The 20,540-nt window shown below is 33.0% G+C and overlaps 1 protein-coding gene and 1 non-coding gene across 17 annotated transcripts in view; one reads left to right on the top strand and one right to left on the bottom strand.

Moving 5' to 3' along the window:
* Window positions 1–20,540, top strand: part of TRDN (triadin) — a 387,419-nt gene that overhangs the window by 113,024 nt on the left and 253,855 nt on the right. For all 16 annotated transcript variants that reach the window (XM_063096118.1, XM_063096115.1, XM_063096120.1 and 13 more), the window contains exons 6-8: window positions 5,021–5,092; window positions 8,480–8,539; window positions 14,895–15,077. In XM_063096118.1, coding sequence (XP_062952188.1) covers window positions 5,021–5,092; window positions 8,480–8,539; window positions 14,895–15,077 — 315 coding nt within the window. The remainder of the gene's footprint in view (window positions 1–5,020; window positions 5,093–8,479; window positions 8,540–14,894; window positions 15,078–20,540) is intronic.
* Window positions 6,515–6,621, bottom strand: LOC134379318 (U6 spliceosomal RNA). The gene has a single exon (XR_010023722.1). It is a non-coding gene; the product is annotated as a U6 spliceosomal RNA (small nuclear RNA).

Below are 20,540 nucleotides of genomic sequence, written 5' to 3'. Positions count from 1 at the left end.
TACTGGGGGTTAGGACTCCGATATACCTTTTGTGGGGAACACAATTCAACCCATAATTAAACAAAGCCAGAGAAATATTTTTAACAAGGGTGATTGAGACCAGTAATACTGATTGAGTAGTTTAGGACTTCTTAAGTTTCTGGGAGACAGTTGCAGGTTTGGAATCACAGGCTGATAAGAGATTTAGCTGAGGCTCAAAACCCAAGGAGAATAGGGCAATTAAAATGTGTCTAAATATCCTGAGGCCCTTCGTAAACTGCTCTCAAAGCCCACAAATTAATTTAGTCATCCTGTATTGTATAAACTTTTATTTTTGTCTTTTCTTGGTTGTACTTAATTGACTCCTTAAAGTACAAATTATGTTTTCTTTTCCTCTCTGGCAGCTATGAAAGATAAACCTGGAAAATGAGAACAGAAGGCTTTACACAAAGCTATGCATCACCGCCTCCATAGTGATTGTTCATTTATGGGGAAGTGATTGCAATTCTTACTGTGGCTATGTAGCACCTAGTGAAGGGGAAATTGCCCATAAAATTAAATTAGATTTGAGAATGAAACTAATATTTTAATGTTAAATAATCTATTTTGTTATTTAAAGTATATGTACTATTTGATATTTGTTGCTTTGGGTAGTTTGCCACATCTTTAATGTATAGATAAAAGGAATTTTATTATGAAAAAGAAATATGTACATTACTGAAGGGAAGAGCATAGATAACGTACTCAGAGAATACAGTCAGCACACTTTGTCTCATAAGAACAAGTTTACGGTCTGCATAGGATCTGGGACAGACAAGGGACCATACTTTTGGGTGAAGAGTACCGGTTTAGCAAGCAGATAACTGTATTCTTTTCCTGCTCTGCCATGGAATTTAATGAACCTTTGTTTTATTATCCATAAGTAAAGAAGTTCATGCTAGTTGACCTCTAACATTCCTATCAGCTCTAAAATAATGTGCTTATATTAAAGTTAAAATTATAAATTCTTCCTTTAGGAAAAATGGATAATACAATCTTTGAGAAGTTTTTTTTACTAAGAAAGCTTTTCTATTGAGTTGATCATTGTCTCTTAAAAAGTGAGTAGATCATTTCACCTTAGCACAGAATTGAAATTCTACCAATTAGTTACAAAAAATGAAACACACATGTAGACATATACAGTAACCAAGAGTACGGCTGACATTTTTGTTAGTAGTGGCTAAAACAGAAGTTTTTTAAGTTTTATCATGATTGTGTATCATGCTTTTTCATAAAAAACAATGATGAAATAAAACATAGACGTAAATGAATTTTATGAAGCCGTTTGAAATGTTTACCTATTTAAAATTTATAGACTACTTTAACACTAATACTGACCACAAGAAAAGTACCAGAAATATAAAAACTAGAGAAACTAATTTTATGAAAAATAAGTAAAATCTGTTACAGGTAACCACACACTCCCCAAAGTCTTTTACAATGAAAAGGAGTAATGCTCACTGCTTTATCCATCTGATTTCTTTTGGTTTGGTTACTCAAAAGTAGTGCTTTGCAATAGCTCTGAAGTCAGGTATGAGTTCCAGAGTAATGGTTAATAAATTCATTTGATCAATTGAAGAATTCAGTAGAATATACAAATCAGTATAGGACTGGTTGGTTAGCTCAGTTGGTTAGTGCATAGTTTTATAACACCAGGGTCAAGGGTTTGGATCCCCACACTGGACAGCTACCAAAACAAAATAAAACAAATCAGTATTTTAAATTTTTGTACTCCAAAACTTTTGATTTGCAAACTGAGAAGCAGAGAGATCAAGGAAAGAACTTTAATAACCTGTCCCCTACTGTTTGGCCCCTACGGAGTGTTTTACGCAATAAGAACCACAGGGTCAGGAAGACTGTGAGTTCTGATACATTTTAGAAAAAGACTAAGTCAGTCTGGCATCTTTCAGGGTCAAAAGCAAAAGCACAGAGCACAGCTTGGGGAGTGCTGGAGAGGGGCCACATGGGGAGGGTAAGAGATGCACTTGAGTGGAGTTGAGCTGAATGTTCTGGTCAGGAAAGGTCAGAGTCTGGGCAAGTGCAGGAACAGCAGGGCCGTGCCAACTCAGATGCCAAACATCAGGGCCATTCCAACTGGTGGATCCTATTTGTTTTTAATTATCAGCATACCGAAGGGACTTTTGTTTCTTGTAAATAAGGATGACAAACAAATTAAGCTCTAGCAGGTGCAAAAAGCTTATTTTGTCCTGAGCTAAAACTGCCCTGGCTAAAATATAACTTACCAAACAGGGCTGGTGACTGGGAAGTACTCTTTTCTTATTCCATCTGAAAACTGCTTAGCAAAGAGATGCACAGACAAATTCAATTGTTGTAGCAAACCTTTTTTTTTTAGACTGATTGTTAAAGCAGTTATGGAATGTTCCATTGTTGAAAGTCATTTCAAAACTTGGTATTTGAGCATAGTCTTGCCAGAGTTTGAAGTTTCTATCCAAGAAGCTTTAGTGGCTGTCTGCCATCTTGAACAGCTCCCTAGAGCATATGGGTCCAGCTGCTTCACTAAGCAGTATTGTAGTGTTATTTCTGAGGGGGATAATGAACTTCCAGCATACAGTACTGTGACTGTAAATCAAAACTTTGACCAGGAGGAACTAGATTATTCCCCAGGGTAACAGGAATGAGGCATTAATATGCTAATTTCATTCTGAATTCAGCCCCCTTGCTCTTTTAATTTTGTATTAATTCTCCCCTTTATGCCTGTGCACACGTCAGTCTTAAAATCCTTTAGTGGAATGGACAGCCAGCTGTCTGAGGTGGGAGAGTCCCATCCCTTTCTGAGGCAGACACAGATTAGGTGATCCCTTGGGTGGTCTTTCCAATCAGGGCTCTGAAAGCACAGCTTATCTCATGCAAACTTGGCTCCCCCTAGAGAAACTTTAAAAGAGGCTTTGTTTTTGCCAAGATTTTCTTTTGGTTTTTAGCTTAATTAATAGTGATCCGAATGAACCAGAATAAGCTATTTGTGGTCAGTATGAATGCTGATTTCCTTGCCTCATTTTGTGAGATATTTATATTGAATTTAGTAGCTCAGAAATACCTAAGAGAACTGTTAAATGTGGAAAGACAAAATAATGTCTAGGTGCACTAAGATTTTTTTTCCCTCCTGTTTCTCAGTAGGTTTTAATTACTTGAGAAATTTTAATAAATTGTAAAAAATTTTAAATGATCAGAAGCAAGCAGTGCCTATTACATCTATACCACATCATCAATAAACAGAATTTAACTAGAAGATGTGACAGACACCATGTGACAGGCCAGGGATGCAAAAATAAAATAGCCCCTAAAGATTTTATGTACTGGGTAGTCAGACATATCAACAATTGTAGTATTATTATTTAATTACTAAAATAGAATTATGTACATGGTGCGATTGGTGTATGGAATAAGTAGAGATCAAAGGAAGCTTTATAGAGAGGGAGGCATTTGGATCAAGACAATGGGTGCATGGAATAGGGGAAGGAAATTGAGGAAATGTGGGTGTGGGAATTGTAGGTGGCAGGCACAACTGGCCTTTTGAGGGCACATGGTGTACTTGTGGAACTCTCAGCATTTTATCATAACTTGAAAATAAAGTTCAAGGAGAAATTCCTGGTCAATGACATTGGATTGGTAAGCAAATGTCAGGTCTCTAGAGCAATAAAATATTTTTATATTTGATATAGTACCCACTTTGTGACAGATACCATGCTAAGCAATGAGGGGGGAGCACTTACATTTATAACAGGTGAGTGATATAATTAGATTTTCATGTTAGAAAGGGTATACTGGGATAGAATGATCTAAATCTAAATGTTCAAGAGACTAGTCAGGATGTTATTCTAACAGGTGTAATAATAATAATATGCCTGAAATGGACAACCTGCTCCAACTTTCTGAATGGTCTCCTGCCCCTTTGTCCTTCTCACTCTTACTTGGCTAATTTCCTCTCATCTCTCATGTGTCACATCCTTAAATATCACTTTTACCAAGGGGCCTTCCACAAATATACAGACTAGATTATGTCCCATTTTATATATCAGCATGTCACCTTGAATATTTTCTTCCTAGCTATTATACTAACTGCAATGGCTACCTTTGTAATTATTTGTTTAGCATCCATCATTCATTAGCTTGTTGACATCACGATGACAGGGATGGAATCTGTCTTCAGAGCCTTTAGCACATGGCAGGTGTTCTTTTTATATTTTTATGTAAATAGAGCTAGGGGATATGTTATTCAATAAAAGAAGATGGGTAAGAGGATTATTAAAAAGGTATGATTAAAAGAGCTTGGTGAATGAACAGGGTGAAAAATAAAAGAGAGAGATGATTTGGGAGCCATCCCTTGTTTCTAGCTTGGACAATGAATAAGAATTATGACTAAACTATGAGGTAAGATCATGACTTAAGTTTGAGTCTTGTTGTAATAATTAATTGGATCACAATTCATATTAAATTAAATTCCATTTTCTTTGAAAAGATTTGGTATCATTCTAGTCTCGTTCCAGTATACTTTCAAAAACTTTTAGTGTAGAATGTTTCTGTAGAAGATTAACACATGCAGTTTAAGTTGATTGTTCTTTGTCTCAGTTCAAAAGAATGTGCATTTTGGTCCTAATATTTCTGGCATTCATTCACTATTAAAGCTAGGCTCCTTTGACATATGGCATTTTTTAAAAAATTTTCCAATTCATTAAATTAAAACTTTGGAGAAGCTGAGGGGTGCTCTTATCTTTGCAATCAGACCTGGATTTAGTACTAGTCTGTGCTTGGATATGAAATAAAAATAGATATAAAAATAAATCTATAATTATCTTGAAGTTTAAACCTCTAACTATGTAAAATCTTGAACCAGTTAAAGAAAGATGTCTAAAAGCAGCAGGTAAGTTTTGACATAAAAAACTATCATGCAATTATCTCATCGTTTATTCTTTAAAAAAAATAAATAAATAAATTTTAAATTTATTTTATTCTTAAATAAAAAGTATTATCTGTTTCTTTCCAGTTACATACAGAGAAAGAGATAAAGAGAAAGACAAAGACAAAGGAAAAGAAAAAGAAAAACCTGAAAAGAGAGGTATGGATTTATTCTTATTGCTGTTGTCACACCTTGAACTCTGCCCTTCAACCACTTCTTTGCATTCAGGTTTTAGATGATCATGCATTTCTTTTTAAAAATCATATTATGATTATTTTCTTAGAAGAGAACCTGAAAGAGGAATTTCTGGGTTGAAGGGAATAAAATATTTAAAACTCGTGAACTCTTTTACCACTTTACTTTCCAGAAATGTGTCAAATTTTCCTCTGGCAGTTTTGAGACTGCCTTAGCCAGCAAGTAGGATATTATTTCAGAAAATAGTTGCCAATTTGATAGGTAAGAAAGCAGATCGCTTTTAACTTGAATATTTTTATAAACTATTAATTAGACTGAACATTTTTTATTTTTTATTTTTTAAATTTTTTTATTATAGATAACACTATTTCATTGTTTAACACGTATAGATATACTGTGAAAACCTTCCTGTCACTGAGTTCCCATCCCATCCCTCCCCCACATACTCATGTAAACCACCCTTAAGAGTTTTATGTACATCCTTCCAGAGCTTTATTATGCATTTACCAGGGAATACAAATTATTGTTTATCTCTGTTTTTACACAGTATCTAGTATTTCCCATATTCTGACTTCTATAACTTAAAAACATATCCTAGAGATCATTCCAGCATCAGTAAATAGATATTTTCTTCATTCTCTTTTAAAAGCTACATAGTATGTAAATGGGGATATATTCTCCCACTTTAGCTTTTAATTGCTTATTGTAGCTTAAAAGATTTAAATATGTTTCTCAGTGAGACATATGTATCTTTTTGTGTGTAACTGCTCACATCTGAAGCCCATTTCTCCTAATGATGTGTGTGTGTGTCATATGAGTATGCATATATCTTGGTCTGTCACTTTTGTTTCAAATACTTTTTCTCAGTTTGTTTTGCAGTTAATGTTAGGGCTTCTGTCTGTGTGAACGGACATGTGTGAGTATGTGTACATATGTATTCATGTATATATGTTTACGTTCTTGAATTTTAATTGGTGAGATATGTCGATATTTTCTTGTGGTGTTTCTGCTTTTGAATCTTCATTCGAAGATTAATTCAATAGCCAGTGATATATTCCTAAAGTTTTTTAAAAATTTAGTTTTATATTTTACATTTAATTTTAATTCGTCAAAATTCATTTCCCTGTATGATGTGAAGTAAGATTCTAATTTAATTTTTTGCTATTGTTTTAGAGTGTATCATGTCTAGGATACGTGGGCCAGATTTCAGCTGATTTATGTATCCAGAGTACGCACAGTCTGCTGGGTTTTTTTTTAATAGCAAATATTTATCAGCACTTATTATATTATGTTCTTATACACAGAATCTCATTTTTTTATTGGTTATGAATATTCATTGGATACAAAGCTGATTGTCACCCTTCGTGCCCAAGATGTGAAGGCCAGAATAATATGGAACGCTTCACGAATTTGCATGTCATCCTTGCGCAGAGGCCATGCTAATCTTCTCTGTCTTGTTCCAATTTTAGTATATGTGCTGTCGAAGCAAGCACTGATTTTTTGTTTTGTAAGACACTACATTTAGATAGAACACGTTATGACATTTAGGAATCAGATCAGTTGAAACTGGCTTTGATATTATTTTATATGTATTCACACTTGAAAATTAGAATTAAATAGTTGTCCTTTTATTAATGTTTACTTAGTAATAATGAAGTTCAATGCAACCATCTTCTGTCTCTGTTCTAGAAACAGGTGTCCATTTCCCATCTGCTGTTCAGTTATACAGAATTATTAGCATCAGGTTCTGTGTACTCTAAATAATGAAATAACCTGATATTTCTTTTTTTTTTTTCACCATTCACAGTAGCTAAATGTTTTTTGTTAAAAAATGTGAGAATTTTTCACCCTTAAATTATAAGTGTTGCAGGAAATTTATCCAAATTGAAAAACAAAAATAAAATGCTGCATTGTAAACTTGTTTTTTAATTTACTGTATGCCGATTAAAGAATGTTTGGGTTTTTTGAGATATGTTATTATAATGTAGCCCATGACCTTGTGTGAATTGTACCCTGCTTAGTATAGGGCTCCATCTGCTAACATTGTCCAAGCTATTACCAATAACCCCAAATGACAGTGGAGGTGGCTGTGGGGCAGGCTAAGTGGTAAAGATGCTGAAGCCTTGGAGGAGGAGCCACCTGCTCTCTTAGCAGCATTGCATCTGTCTGGGTCACCTGTTCTTCAACCAGGCATTATGCCGTCAGCTTTCTATGAGACTTACATCATCTCCCTAAGATTCTGGAAAAACTATTCATTGACTGTATTTAAAGAGAATAGGTTTTTAAAATACATGTTTTAAGCACATTTTTCCCTTTTATGATATAAGTAAAGCTATTCTTATTATAAAGTTGGAGAAATAGAAATATTTGTGGTTCTAGTTTTTTACCCTAGTAATTTGGCTCTTTCCTTAAGCCAACTGTTTAATCAAATATCAGATTTTATCACTTAATTTTTTATAATTTATTTAATTTTTTTACTGTTGTTCTCCAACAAATAGTATACAAATTTTGAAAAATGTATAGTGATTTGGGAAACTACCAAACCACATGGTTTAATATGATTCAACTAAAAGAATAAGCTTCACATGCTGTTTTACTTCTCAGATCTTTTGTATATAAATTATTGAGAGACAAAAGATTTTACCAGTGTATATCAATAAAATAGAAATTAAAATGAGTACATATTGATTTATTAATGTATTAAATAAACAAGGAGATGGTATAATGTTTCAGGTATCATGTGGGATATTGTTCAATTAAGAAGCTGTACTCAGTGAGCAATACTTTTTCAAATTATTTTATGCACCATTACTATTATATACTATTTTTTGCTTATCAAAATAACTTTAGAGTTGAGGGCATTTGCTAAGTAGGGAGCAGAGGAGGCTAAGTATATTTCCAATCCATGACTTTTTTCTTCCCCAAATGTCCACTGTTACCCTATTGAGAAATACTGTTTAAATCTTCAGTCCTGATTTAAATATATCTTTTTATTAATCCTAAAGGCAGTGCTTCTTCTTGAAATAATGATATATTTGGGGGCAAATTCTTGTAAAATTGTTACCTCTCAGTTTGTCTTCCCTGAAAGCTTTATCTGTTTGGAATAATGTCTTAAAAAAGAAAGAGGGTGGATCTAGCTTTCAAAAGTCTAAGTCTTAAAGGCAAGTCTTTTACATTGAATTCTACACAGTTGTTATTTCATTGGTAACTTCTTATTCCTGAATTAGGCTCATTAATGCCATAAACCTTCAAAATATTTCATTATTTTGGTCGCTATAAAAATGAGGTCAAGAGAAAACTTGGTTTGAAATCTATTAAAAGTGTATACTAATGTAAAATTTTCTGTTTAAGCAACTCACAAGGAAAAAGTTGAGAAAAAAGAAAAACCAGAAACAAAGACAGTGACAAAAGGTAACTTTTTCCTTTATTATTTCCATAACTAAATTATTTTTACTTTAAAGATTACATTTTGGGTAAAAGATAGCTGGATATATTTGTACGTACTCTGCATTTTATTTACATAAAAAATTAATTTGGCCTTACATTTCAGATTTAATATCTAAAAGAATGGTAAAACTGAGTACCTACAATAATAGTCTCAAAATGTGAGAAGAAAACGAAAAACTTCATCCCATGTGATAAGCAGAATCTTTGTCTCACGACCATCACCCCTTGGTGTCATCCCCATGATTGTGTTACATTACATGGCAAAAAGGATTTCACAGAGGTGGTAAAAGTTGATCTGAAATAGGGAGATTATTCTGGAATATCCAGGTGAGTTCACTGTAATATCATGAGCAGTTAAAAGCAGAGGAATTCAGCACAAGAGAAAGAGAGATTTGAAGTGTGAGCACTTCCTCCCCTTGGCGGGCTTGAAAATTGAGACAGCCACATGGAAAATGTGATAAGGGAATGAAATCTGTCTCCATGTTGAATAACCATGGAAGCCAGTTCTTTTCCAGAGCCCCAAGTAGGAAACACAGCCCGATTGACAACTTGACTTTTAGCATCGTGGACCCTAAGCAGAGAACCCATATTAAGCCATATTGAGCCAATGCTTTTGAATCATGAAAACTGAGAGATAATAAATAGGTTTTTTTTTTTTAAGCAGCTAAGTTTGAGGTCAGTTGTCACAGCAGCAACAGAAAACTAACACAACATATCTGGCTCACAATTTTTGACCAGTATTACACCTTTAGTTTGGTTTTAGAAGATTCAAAGTCAGGATTTCATTTTTTTCTTTTTTAAGGGTCATGCATATACCTTGATCAATAGTTTAAGACTTTGAGGACAGAAAGTATCTGAATAATATGTAAAAAAAAAAAAAAATCAATATAATATCACTGTGATATTATACTCATATATTTTGGAGGATTGAGTAAACCAAGCTTTTTATTCTAAATCTATCTATCAATTGTTCTTTAAAAATGGATTTTAACTGATAGCTCAATCTTATCCTCGAAATTTAAATTTCTTCCTCATACTTTAAAATATAGGTTTCATGTGATCGGTATATTTTAGAAATTTCAGTCCAGTATTTTCAAGAGACTAACCATTTACATAGAAAGTATCTTTAAAATATCTTTTAAATATCTTTAGCATGTTCATCTATAAAATATAAAATAATTAGAGATTTGAGACAGAAATATTTTTAATCTAAATTTTCCTTGAGATAACCAAATTATATTTTATTGAAATTAATATGGATGAATCATAAATTGAGGCTTTGCTTTTTAGAGCATAGCATAAATTTAATCTCAAGATTAAATTTAATGCATGTAATTTTATTTTAATTGCTTCCCTTCTGTCTCATTAATGTGAATAAAAATAAAATTTGTATATATATATAATTTATTTTCATTATGTATATGAAATTATATATCATATATATCTCTATATATATGAAATCTAGTAGGGATTTTAGAGTTTATCCAAATTAATTACCTAGTTAAACAGATGAAGAAACTGACCTCCAGAGAGAGAAAACAATTTTTTCAGGTCATGTAACCAGTATGTGATTGGATATTCTTTACAAAGATAATTAAATAAATGCCTTCAAGCATCATTTATTCCTTCAACAAATATTTGTTGAATACTGTGTTAGTTATTTATTATTCTGTAGAATATTGCCACAAATTTTTAGGCATAAATCAACACACATTTATAATCTCACAGTTTCTATGGGTCGAGAATCTGGGCATGGCTTAGCTCAGTCCTCTCTTCACAGTCTCTCACAAGCCTGCAGTCAAGTGTTAGCCAGGGCTGCAGGCTCATTTAAAAGTCCAACTGGGGAAGGATCATTTCCAAGTTCATTTACATGATGGTTGGCAAGATTCAGTTCCTCAAGGGCAGTTTGATTGAAGGCCTCATTTCCTTGCTGGCTGTTGGGTGGAGGCCATCATTTGTTCCTTGGCAGAGGAGTCTCACTAACATGGTAGCTGGCTTCTTCAACCTAACAAGAGGGAGAAAGTTTGCAGGACAGAAATCACAATCTTTTGTAGACTAATTGTGGAAGTCATATTTAATCACCTTTTCTGTATACTGTTGGTTAGCAGCAAATCCCCAAGGCAAACCATTTCAAGGACAGAAGATTAAACAAGGGTAGAAATACCAGAAGGTGAGGATCATTGGGGGCCATCTTGAATCTGCCTGCCACAAATAATTTCTATCTTCATACTTACAATGTTCTTCTTGGGAAGACAGATGTAGACAAACCATTTACATGCACATTCACAACATGTTTATTTACAACCTGTGTATGTATGTAAATGTGTATATATAATTTTTATTTTATATAAGTATTATGTTAAGAATAGGAAATCTATAATGAGTGGTTTCTGCGAAAACAGAATAAGATCAAAGAGGTGTAAACTATAGTATTTGATATTTAAAATAGAAACAAAGATAAACTACCTTTGAAAAGTGTGACCAGAGTTAAAATAGAATCTCCCTCTGAAGACCTTTGATTCCCAGGGGTGTTCTCATGGAGCACAGAGTTTTTCTTGCTCTGTTTCAAGCACAGACTGCCTGAGTGCAGCTATTACCTAGATCACCTCAGAACTTCATCCTGGGGAGGAGTGGACCTTTCAATATCTAACCTGGTACATGTGTAGGGCCCCATATCCACTGTGAAAACTGGCTTATATCTGTAATTCATTAAAATAATCAAGATGGAGAAGAATCATCAGCAGCAGCAGCAAAAGAAGAGGAAAAGGAAGAGGGAGAGAAGGAGGAGGGGAAGGGAGGGGGAGGGGGGAAGGGGATGAGGGGGAGGGGGGAGGCAGAGGAGGGGAGGGGAAGGGGGAGGAGGAAGAAGAAAAGAGAAGTTCAATGGGGTGAGCCACGTTTGGGTCAGGCTGTCTAAGTGGCGTGGAAGTTAGAGTCTTCAAATGCCTGTGTATTTGATGAAGTATAGGAGGTCACTGCTGTTTTGGTCACTGTCAGGAAGACATTGTATCACTTTCACTTGGTCCGTGTATATTTATGTTTGTCCTCATATGTCTTAAAATACTTTTTTTGTATCATCTCCATAGATTACTATTATAACATTATGCAATTTAGTGTAATAGGAAACAGGTTAGACATTCTGGTTCTGCTGTTTCTACGCCTGACTCATCTTTGGCAGATGGCTTTTTGACTTTTGATTTCCTCATATGTAAAATGAGTATAATGTAGTAATTCCTGCCATACATTAACTCTGGGTAAGTTCTAGGGAAACTCCAAAGAGCTCTACGAATGGAGGCTGTGTAGATTTACTATTAGAAATTTATCTGTACTTATTTTGCAGGGTTCAAAGTTCTTTTGCTCATTATCTCACTTACCTACCCAGCTTCCTTAAAGGAAGAGGAGACTCCAGTGATGATTTTTTTTAAATGCAGAGACACTGTGGCACAAAGAAGTTAAGCTGTTTGCAGTTTTTTAATGAATGAGAGATGAAATTTGTTATTTCCTAAATCCAAAAATGTAGAGTATGTTAGTATGTTTATAGGGTAATGCAGTTTCTCTACTTTGAATCACACATTTTGATTCTGATACAGTTGCTAATGGATAATGGTAATTCTAAAGTTGGATCACATGCTGATATCATTATTTTGATTAGACTATTTTGTTTTTCATTTGACAAAAGTCATGAATCAAATGTCTTCTAAATAGAACTGGGTGATTTGAATACAACATAGCAATACTTTTTGAAATTCTAAGTGTAAATGTCACTTAAATTCTTTTTGAGATAAATCAGGAAAAATATCTTTGTCCATTTATGAATTATAAAGGCATTAAAAATAAATCTGGATTTCACACATCTTCAATTCCATGGTATGAATGTAAGGTTAAATCAACTGCAACCTACAAGAAGTAGGTAGGTGTCATTTAAAGTAAGTAAAAATAACCATTTTCACACAAGAAGTATAAAGAAAAGCCCAACTGAGAAATTTTCCGAGTTTCAACAAGTTTATTTCTAAAGACAAATTTACATGTGCAATCTGTGTATAACTATATTGTACACATTATCTAAATATAGTGAAATATTTACTCTCTCCTTGATCACAATTGTCAACTCAGTATACATTTATTTTGTGTTTTCTCTGAAAAAGACACTGTACTAGAAACTATGGTGTTACAAAAACGAATAGTAAGAGTTCTCATCCTCAAGTTGCTCTCAGTAGAGAAGACAGAACAGCCATCTGTGCTACAAGATACTGTACATAGCAGGGAATAAAATGTGCACTTTAATAAAAGTTCAGACAAATGGAAGCTCAGAGGGAGAAATTATTAATGCCAATGGCAGAGGAATTTTTTTTTTTTCATGTGAATTGAACATGAAGGAATTTAGACATGTGGAAAACATGGAAAACATACAAAATACAGTCTGGCAGTGTTTGACACATAGCAAACATATGAGCTATTCAAGAAAAAGGAGGTAGTCTAGTGGGAAAAAAAGCTTTTGGAAAGATGTGATGAGAGGAGAGAAAAGATAAGCCAGATATTGCACGGTTTTAAATGCTACAATAAAATTTCGTCAAATAGTTGTATTAATGTGCTGATCTTTAGAGCTCCAACAACTATTTGTGAACCCAGGTCAGGACAGACATTGTTGAAAGGTTTTTTAGCTGACCATGTATGAGTTGTATGAGTGTAAGGTGCTGTTAGCCATCCGAGTGGAATGTCCTCTCCAGATAGACACTAATAAACATTTATACGTGGGGTCTGGAATGATGACAATTTAAAGTCTTCCACAGAAATTTGATAGCTTCGGTCACAGAAATGTATGAGTTTGCTATAGGAAAGAGCAGAAACCAGCAAAACGATTTAGAAATGGTTTATAGGAAGTAAAAGAAAATCCCCTGAATATAGTCACAGAAGCTGCAGAGGTGTTAAAAGTTTTTGGAGTAATTGGGTAATATTTGCATAAAAACTTTGTGGTTGAATAAATCTGGATAATTTCCCTCCTTAAAGATTTGAATACACTTTAGCTTTCAGAAATTCCATACATAAACCAGTTTAACTTGATGTTTCCAAATTTATTTAATTTTAAGAATATCTTTCAACACCTAACACAGTATCAACATTTTCCTGTAGTTTCTGAGGAACAGTGTTTTGGGAGGTGTTAGTCCTTTTGCAAGCTAACCAGCATCTGGCATTACTATTTTCTTTCTTCTCTCCATGGTACCTCCCAATATTATCTTGGCTTAGTCTCAAACCATTGTTAAGTGTATCAAACTGAAGAAATTTGATTATATTATTTTCATCAAAATCTTTAACATAAGTGATAATAAAGGCTGTACACTGTGTTGGCTAATGAGATGGAAAATTCTAACATCATAGTAGACTTACTGTGGTATCTAGTAATTATATGTGGTCCGATACAATAATGTTCAATACGCAGTTTCTATTACGAACAATTTTCCACAAATGTGTGCTATATTACCATTGCTTTTCTAAAAATAATTGAATGATCCACAGATTGATTAATCTGCATTCCAGTTCTCTCTCCCAAATTACATGTAATATCAAATTAATAATATGTGTGCATAGAATATATATGTACTGTGTGTATATATATATTCATATTTATTCTAATAGCACTTTCTATTTCTTAGGATATATTTAAAAGTTTTAAAAACCATTAGAATTATCTCTGACTTAAGTTGAGCAGGAGCCAATATCTCAATTTCTGCACTCTTTCAGTCTCTTTACAGCCAAATCATTAGATACTGGTATGTCTCTCAGTTATTCCCTAATGGACTTCATTGTTTTACTGCTATTAGCCACTACCAGTGTAGGCAGTTTTACACTTGCATTCCTAATAGTTATCTTTAAGAAATATTTAAGTTTCTGGAATGACCTAAGATTTTTCAGTTGTGAAGCAAAAATGCTCGGACCCTTTTCAAAGGACACTACTTCATAGGCTCTTTGATGTGGACATTGTCTGTCAGTGAACATGCCTGAATATACATCCCCTGTATGTTACAAATGCATCCTTGTTGACGTACTAAATTCCTGATTATCTGAAAAAGTGTTTTCGTGTATCAATTAAGAAAGAACCCCAACTTGCAGGTGAGCTATGTTTATTTTAGTAGTCTAACATAGCACTTCATATGTTGTATAAAACTCCAATAATAGCCACAGTATTTATGTCAAGAACACTATTTTTCTATTGTTTTTTTCTTTCCTCTTCTTAAAATTGTTCTTAATGACTAATTACGAATAAAATGTATCATCTTGGTTAATAAACAAAAATAACCCAAGTTTTCTTAACTCTGTACAGAAGAGAAGAAAGCTAAGACTAAAGAGAAGGCTGAAGAAAAGACTAAAATGGAAGTGAAAGGTGGGAAACAGGAGAAAGTGAAGCAAACAGCTGCAAAAGTGAAAGAAGCACAGAAAACACCACCGAAACCCAAAGGAAAGGATGACAGAGGGTCTACAGCAGTGCCAAAGCATGAACAGAAAGGTAAACATTCAGAGAAGGAGGCAGCTGGAGGTTCTAAGACAGTATCGTGCAAGAAACAGACACGGTGAAATGAAAGGCTGAAACAGACCAAAATCAGACTTCAAACGTGGGTAAAAGACATATAAGTCAATATACCTGAAAGGAAATACAATAAGTTGGGAATTAATATTTATTTATAGAAATACTAAAATATGTTCACATATTCAAAAATGCATTTTGAAGTGTTTTTAAAAGGGGTTTTGCGTTAGCATCTGAAGTTATTTAAAGATTGGAGATAAATGTTGAATTCTTGAGATATGGGATTTCTATTAAGAGGAGAAATAAAGATTGAATGTGTCATACTCTTTGGAAAAAAGCAATCCAGAGAAAATCACAGTTCTCAAAGAGTCTGTTAAGAGACGTGTGTTCAATTCATATAAAATAAATATCATAAAAACTATCCATACATTCCTGATGCCTCTGCAAGAACACATCATTTAGAATATATATCAAATTATTAAATTCACTTAACTTAATAGACAGGAAGTTATAGAGAAAAGAACTCTCAACTTTCTATGTCAGTTTCCATCAACTAAATTTATGACTTCAGAAAGCTCTGAATCTGACATATTGTGCCATTCTTCAGGAAGAGTGATGTCAAAGTCATATCCCCACTTTGCAGAGATGTGGCGTTTAAGTGCAGGTAGAATATAAACATGAAATTCTTTATGGAAGGGTGCAATGTAAATATAAAGAGGTGGAGTTTTAAGAAGGCCACTAAGGGCTTTATTGAAACACATCTCTGGCTCTTGTTGAATCTTTCCTTCCCTAAATCCATGCCTGACTCCAGGTTGCTGCATAATCCTGACACTCCCCATACAGAATATGGGGATCTAATCTGCAGGAACTAGTCTTATAAATGATGTTTTTTGAGGTCTTGCAAAATAAAAGTTTCCTTTACTCGGGTAGCAGTTTTGAATAGTTTTATCTGAGGATTGAAATAAAAAATTGGCTTCTACAAGATTTTAGTTAAAAAAAAATCTTAAAACTTTGTAACTGAGTAAACTATTTGCATAGCGAAAAGAAATAATTTTTCTCCATTATAAGATACAAGATATGAAATTTACAATCCGCTATTGTATTTTATCCATGTGGCTATGTATTTTTATCTTTTCCACTGAGATTTCAGAATATTTCTAAACTCTGATTCACAAATAATATTTGTAAACTTCAATTTATGAGTATGTGACAAAATATATGTAACTTTAAAAATATATATTTTATAAGGAAAATGAGGGAAGAAAAAAAAGAACTATTTATTTTATTTTTTTCTTTTAGTGATCTATAAACTTTTTAATTTAGGTAATTTTTGTTTATTTCAATGTAATATTTTAAGACATGAATGAAACTAAAAGTTTGGAGCTCTAGGATCTTTTTTTAATTTTCAAGATAATTATATTGCTTAGAAAAAAATTAAAATATTAATTATTACCTCTTTTAAAATTATGTCATTTGTGAAATACTTTGGGTAGAAAAAATGATTTAGTAAGTAAAGAGAAAATATTTTGAATGGAATATTTTATTCTGATAGAAAACAAGAAAATTAATCTTCTGATTCACTGGTATGTTTACTTATATCCTATATTACTTTGCATTTTAGGTTGCCTTTTTAAAAAGAAAAATAATCACATAAAACCAGTTAAAACATACCAAATATACTTTAATTTTTCATCAATAAATACAGTATGTAAAAATTTATGCCAATTATATATGGGAATGTCAAAAGACTTATTTAGCAACTAGGAACATAAACATATTTTTTGGTGTTCATTTTTGGTGTCTTTGGAGTTTTGGGGGCCATATTTTATTGATAAAGAAACATCACCAGAATGCTTTCAAGTAATAGTTCTTTTCCAGGTCACAAATACTGTATATTTATTTCTATTAGTAATCAGATTTATTAAAGATAACATTATTATGATTTCCATTTTCAATCTACTGTTTTCATTTCCATGTTAAGAGCTATCTGTTAAAAGAACATTTAAATATAACTGGGAGTTAGAAACAAAAGCATAAATGTTATTTCATCAACTAAATAAGTGCATTTGCTAAAGCAAGGATTCCTATTGAGAACAGTTACCATCAAATAAATGTATCATTAGATAAGTTATCAAAACTTAATCTCTAATGGCTTGTCAGACACATAAAATTATCATTTTTTCTTAACTAAGCAAAAATTTAAGAGCATTTGTTTATTAAAAACCTAATCACATGATAGTTTTTAATTAAATAAGATAAACACAGATATAGTTTTTATTTTTTTAAAAAAAGCTATTTGTGAAGTGGCTTTGACTTTGAGAATCTTGTGCTGATGACTTAGTAAAATTATTGAGTTAGTTCTTTGGGCAAGAGGATATTTATTTTCTTAGCTTAAGTAATGAGTTTGAGGCATTCTTATTATATGGGTTTCTAAATAGATCTTTTTTAACAAATAAGGCCCATAGGTTTTTAACTCAATTGGAAACAGATTTTTACATGAGACACACACTTTTTGGCAATTATTTAATTACACAGTGTATATTTAAATATATTCAATGTGGTTACTCTTAATATTATGCATATAAACAATATATTTCTACTTAAAGCATTGGGAATAAGATGCATATGTATGTAAATGCATACCATAAGCTTACATATACATGCACATATATCACATCATCTGGTTTTTAAGGATCAATCTAAATCTGTTCAAAGTAGGGTAAGAAGGGTTGGAATGATCAGACATTGCTCCATAGTTTTCTGATGGTCTCTGGCAAATCTGTGGGGAAGGAAAAAACAAATCTTCCAGCTGCTACACACTTTGCTCTTTCTTTCTTTCTTTCTTTCTTTCTTTCTTTCTTTCTTTCTTTCTTTCTTTCTTTCTTTCTTTCTTTCTCTTTCTTTTTAAAATAATTATTTAAATATTTGTGCAGACAGAGAAAGTATAGCTGATAGAATCTGCCATAGAGCACCAGACCGTATGTGCCCCATCCTCATTAGAGGTTTTTACATTTTTCCATTTTGTTGACATTCTGCACCCACAATTTATTTTCTCTCAGTGGCCACAGAGAATATTGACAAGGCAGCAATTGAATGACATCTGTCACTGATCCCTGAGGACAAAGAAGGGTAGAAATGGATAGCACTGGTAATTCCTAGAAGGGTGTTCATTTGGGAAAATAAATACTTAGACATGGTAACATATATAAAATCACCTTTTGTAATTATGAAAGTTAGAATGACATGATTCAGATTTTCATTATGACAAGTTTCTTGCTTTAATAGTTAAGTCTAGTTTAAAGAAACATTTCTATAAAATAAATCTTCCAAAATCATGTAGTCCTGGTTTTGCTGTATCCTTAGGTGAAGCAGATAAGGACTGGCCAACACACCCCTACCTAGGATTCTTATATGTTGTTAAGATCAATAGCAAGGACAGGAGGAAATGTGCATCCTAACTTAAAATATTTGAAAATTCCTAATTTAAAATATTTTAATAATATTCTTTTCATGTTCCTATTGACGCACTGGTGCCATTAGAATGCAAGATCACAGCACTACTTACATGTAACTGAGCTCTCCTAAGTGTTGTAACTCAAATAATTTTCTAGATTAAAAAACATTCTTTGAATTCACAAGGGATTTTATTTTTTAAATTAGAAGCTCATTGGACTATTGGTGTTTTAATCAAATGAATGATTTGGGATACAGAAAATATTGCTATAATAAATAAAAGTACGGTACTTTGGTAATAATTCAACATGAGGCTAGGATGTTTCATTACACTTTCAACAGTTAGTTGAAGAAGAAACTCTGAAGTATGAAAATTTTATTTAAAGCAGTACATTCTTCAATGTGTTATGTATATAACCATCCCATCACAACTTGAGGCAAAGAACATTATTTCATTTTGGAGGGTTGTCCAAACCCTTCATATTACAAATAGTCCCTGCATTCTAAACTTCTGACATATTTAAAACAAAAACCATCCTTTGCTGTTACTGGAGGCTATAGAGCCACTAGTAATCATTGTGGGGAAAAAAATTGAAGACTTTTAGATCAATGATTCTGCAAATGTAGCCTAATTAGACTCATCTGGGGAGTTTGTTAAAAATGCATATTTTGGCTAGCCAGTCAGCTCACTTAATTAGAGTGTAGTGCTGGTAACACCAAGGTCATTGGTTCAGATCCCTGTACTGGCCAGTCACCGAAAAAGCAAAAACAAAAATACAAATTCCTAGGGTCCAGCTCCATGGCATTTTAGTTTTGAGTGATGGAGCCCAGAAATCTGCATTTTGATAAATTCCCCATTTTTTCTTTCTTTCTTTCTTTCTTTCTTTTTTTGATGTTTAAGATGTCCTTAGAGAACTACTTCTGAATTATAGGAAGGACAAATCTAAAAACGAGTACAGTCACTTAACATACTCAAACAAAGTTGGAAAGACTGCCAATTTTAGAAAGTCTACACTGGTCCAAAGCCAAATTTTCTGTTTAAGGGTGATGTGCTTTTTCATTTCAATTGGAGCCAGATTGCCCCAATCTACAGTTTTGCTCAGGAAAAGAGTCTGTGTTAAGGAAGGAGAAAAATACCCTCTACCTTAACCTTCTCTCCTGTACCACAGGGTCCCAGGTCCTGGGATCAGAAACACCAGCATTACTGCCAGTACATCAAAGAACAAATACATTCATGGACTGATCTGAGAACTAGCCTCCCTCCCATTTCCCACCTCACCTGTGGGAAAATGTGCTCCAATTTCAACAACCAAAATACAAGCAAAATTTTAAAACTTTAGGAGTTTTGGCCCCCACCTGTATTTAGGTATTAATGAAAAGGATTATATTTTTGCATCTACTACAATAACTATGTTTATTTTTCTCAAAGAGCTGGCAGAGTTTCATAATAAAATGGATTACTCTAAAAGTGCTGTTAATACTCTAAAAAAGAATGAAGTTTATAAAAATCCTTGAATGTGTATTTATCTAGTAGCAAGTTTTGTTATTTTTTGTTTGATACACATAATTTGGAGCAATTAAGGATGTGTCATGTTGTATAAATTCAATAAACTCTCTTGGTCCTAAAACTACCTTTGGATTTGGTGGATTAATAAAATGCCTATTTTAGAAATATTTAAATGTAAATCATTTTGAACAAGATTCATTTCATAATATGCAAGCTTTAAAGAAGATGTGGTAAAACTTATAATGATTCATCAACTGAGATTTGGGTTGTATTGACCACAGGAGAATCTAAGTTGTGTGAGAATTTAAAGTTCAGTGTAGTCTCTTTAATTTAGAGGGAAAACGAAAAAAAAATGTCCTAAATTATTTTTGACCAAATCTTTCCAAAATGCTCACATACTACATTTTTGGTTTTCTTTTTCTTTTCCTTCTTTTTTCCACCTTTTTCCATAGGCCATAGTCTAGTCAAGATCATAAGATGATCTT

The sequence above is a fragment of the Cynocephalus volans genome, chromosome 5 (genome assembly GCF_027409185.1).
Source record: "Cynocephalus volans isolate mCynVol1 chromosome 5, mCynVol1.pri, whole genome shotgun sequence".
In the NCBI taxonomy this organism is placed as follows: Eukaryota; Metazoa; Chordata; class Mammalia; order Dermoptera; family Cynocephalidae; genus Cynocephalus; species Cynocephalus volans.
Note: the sequence above shows the minus strand (reverse complement) of the source record. Positions and strands in the feature narration are given on the sequence as shown.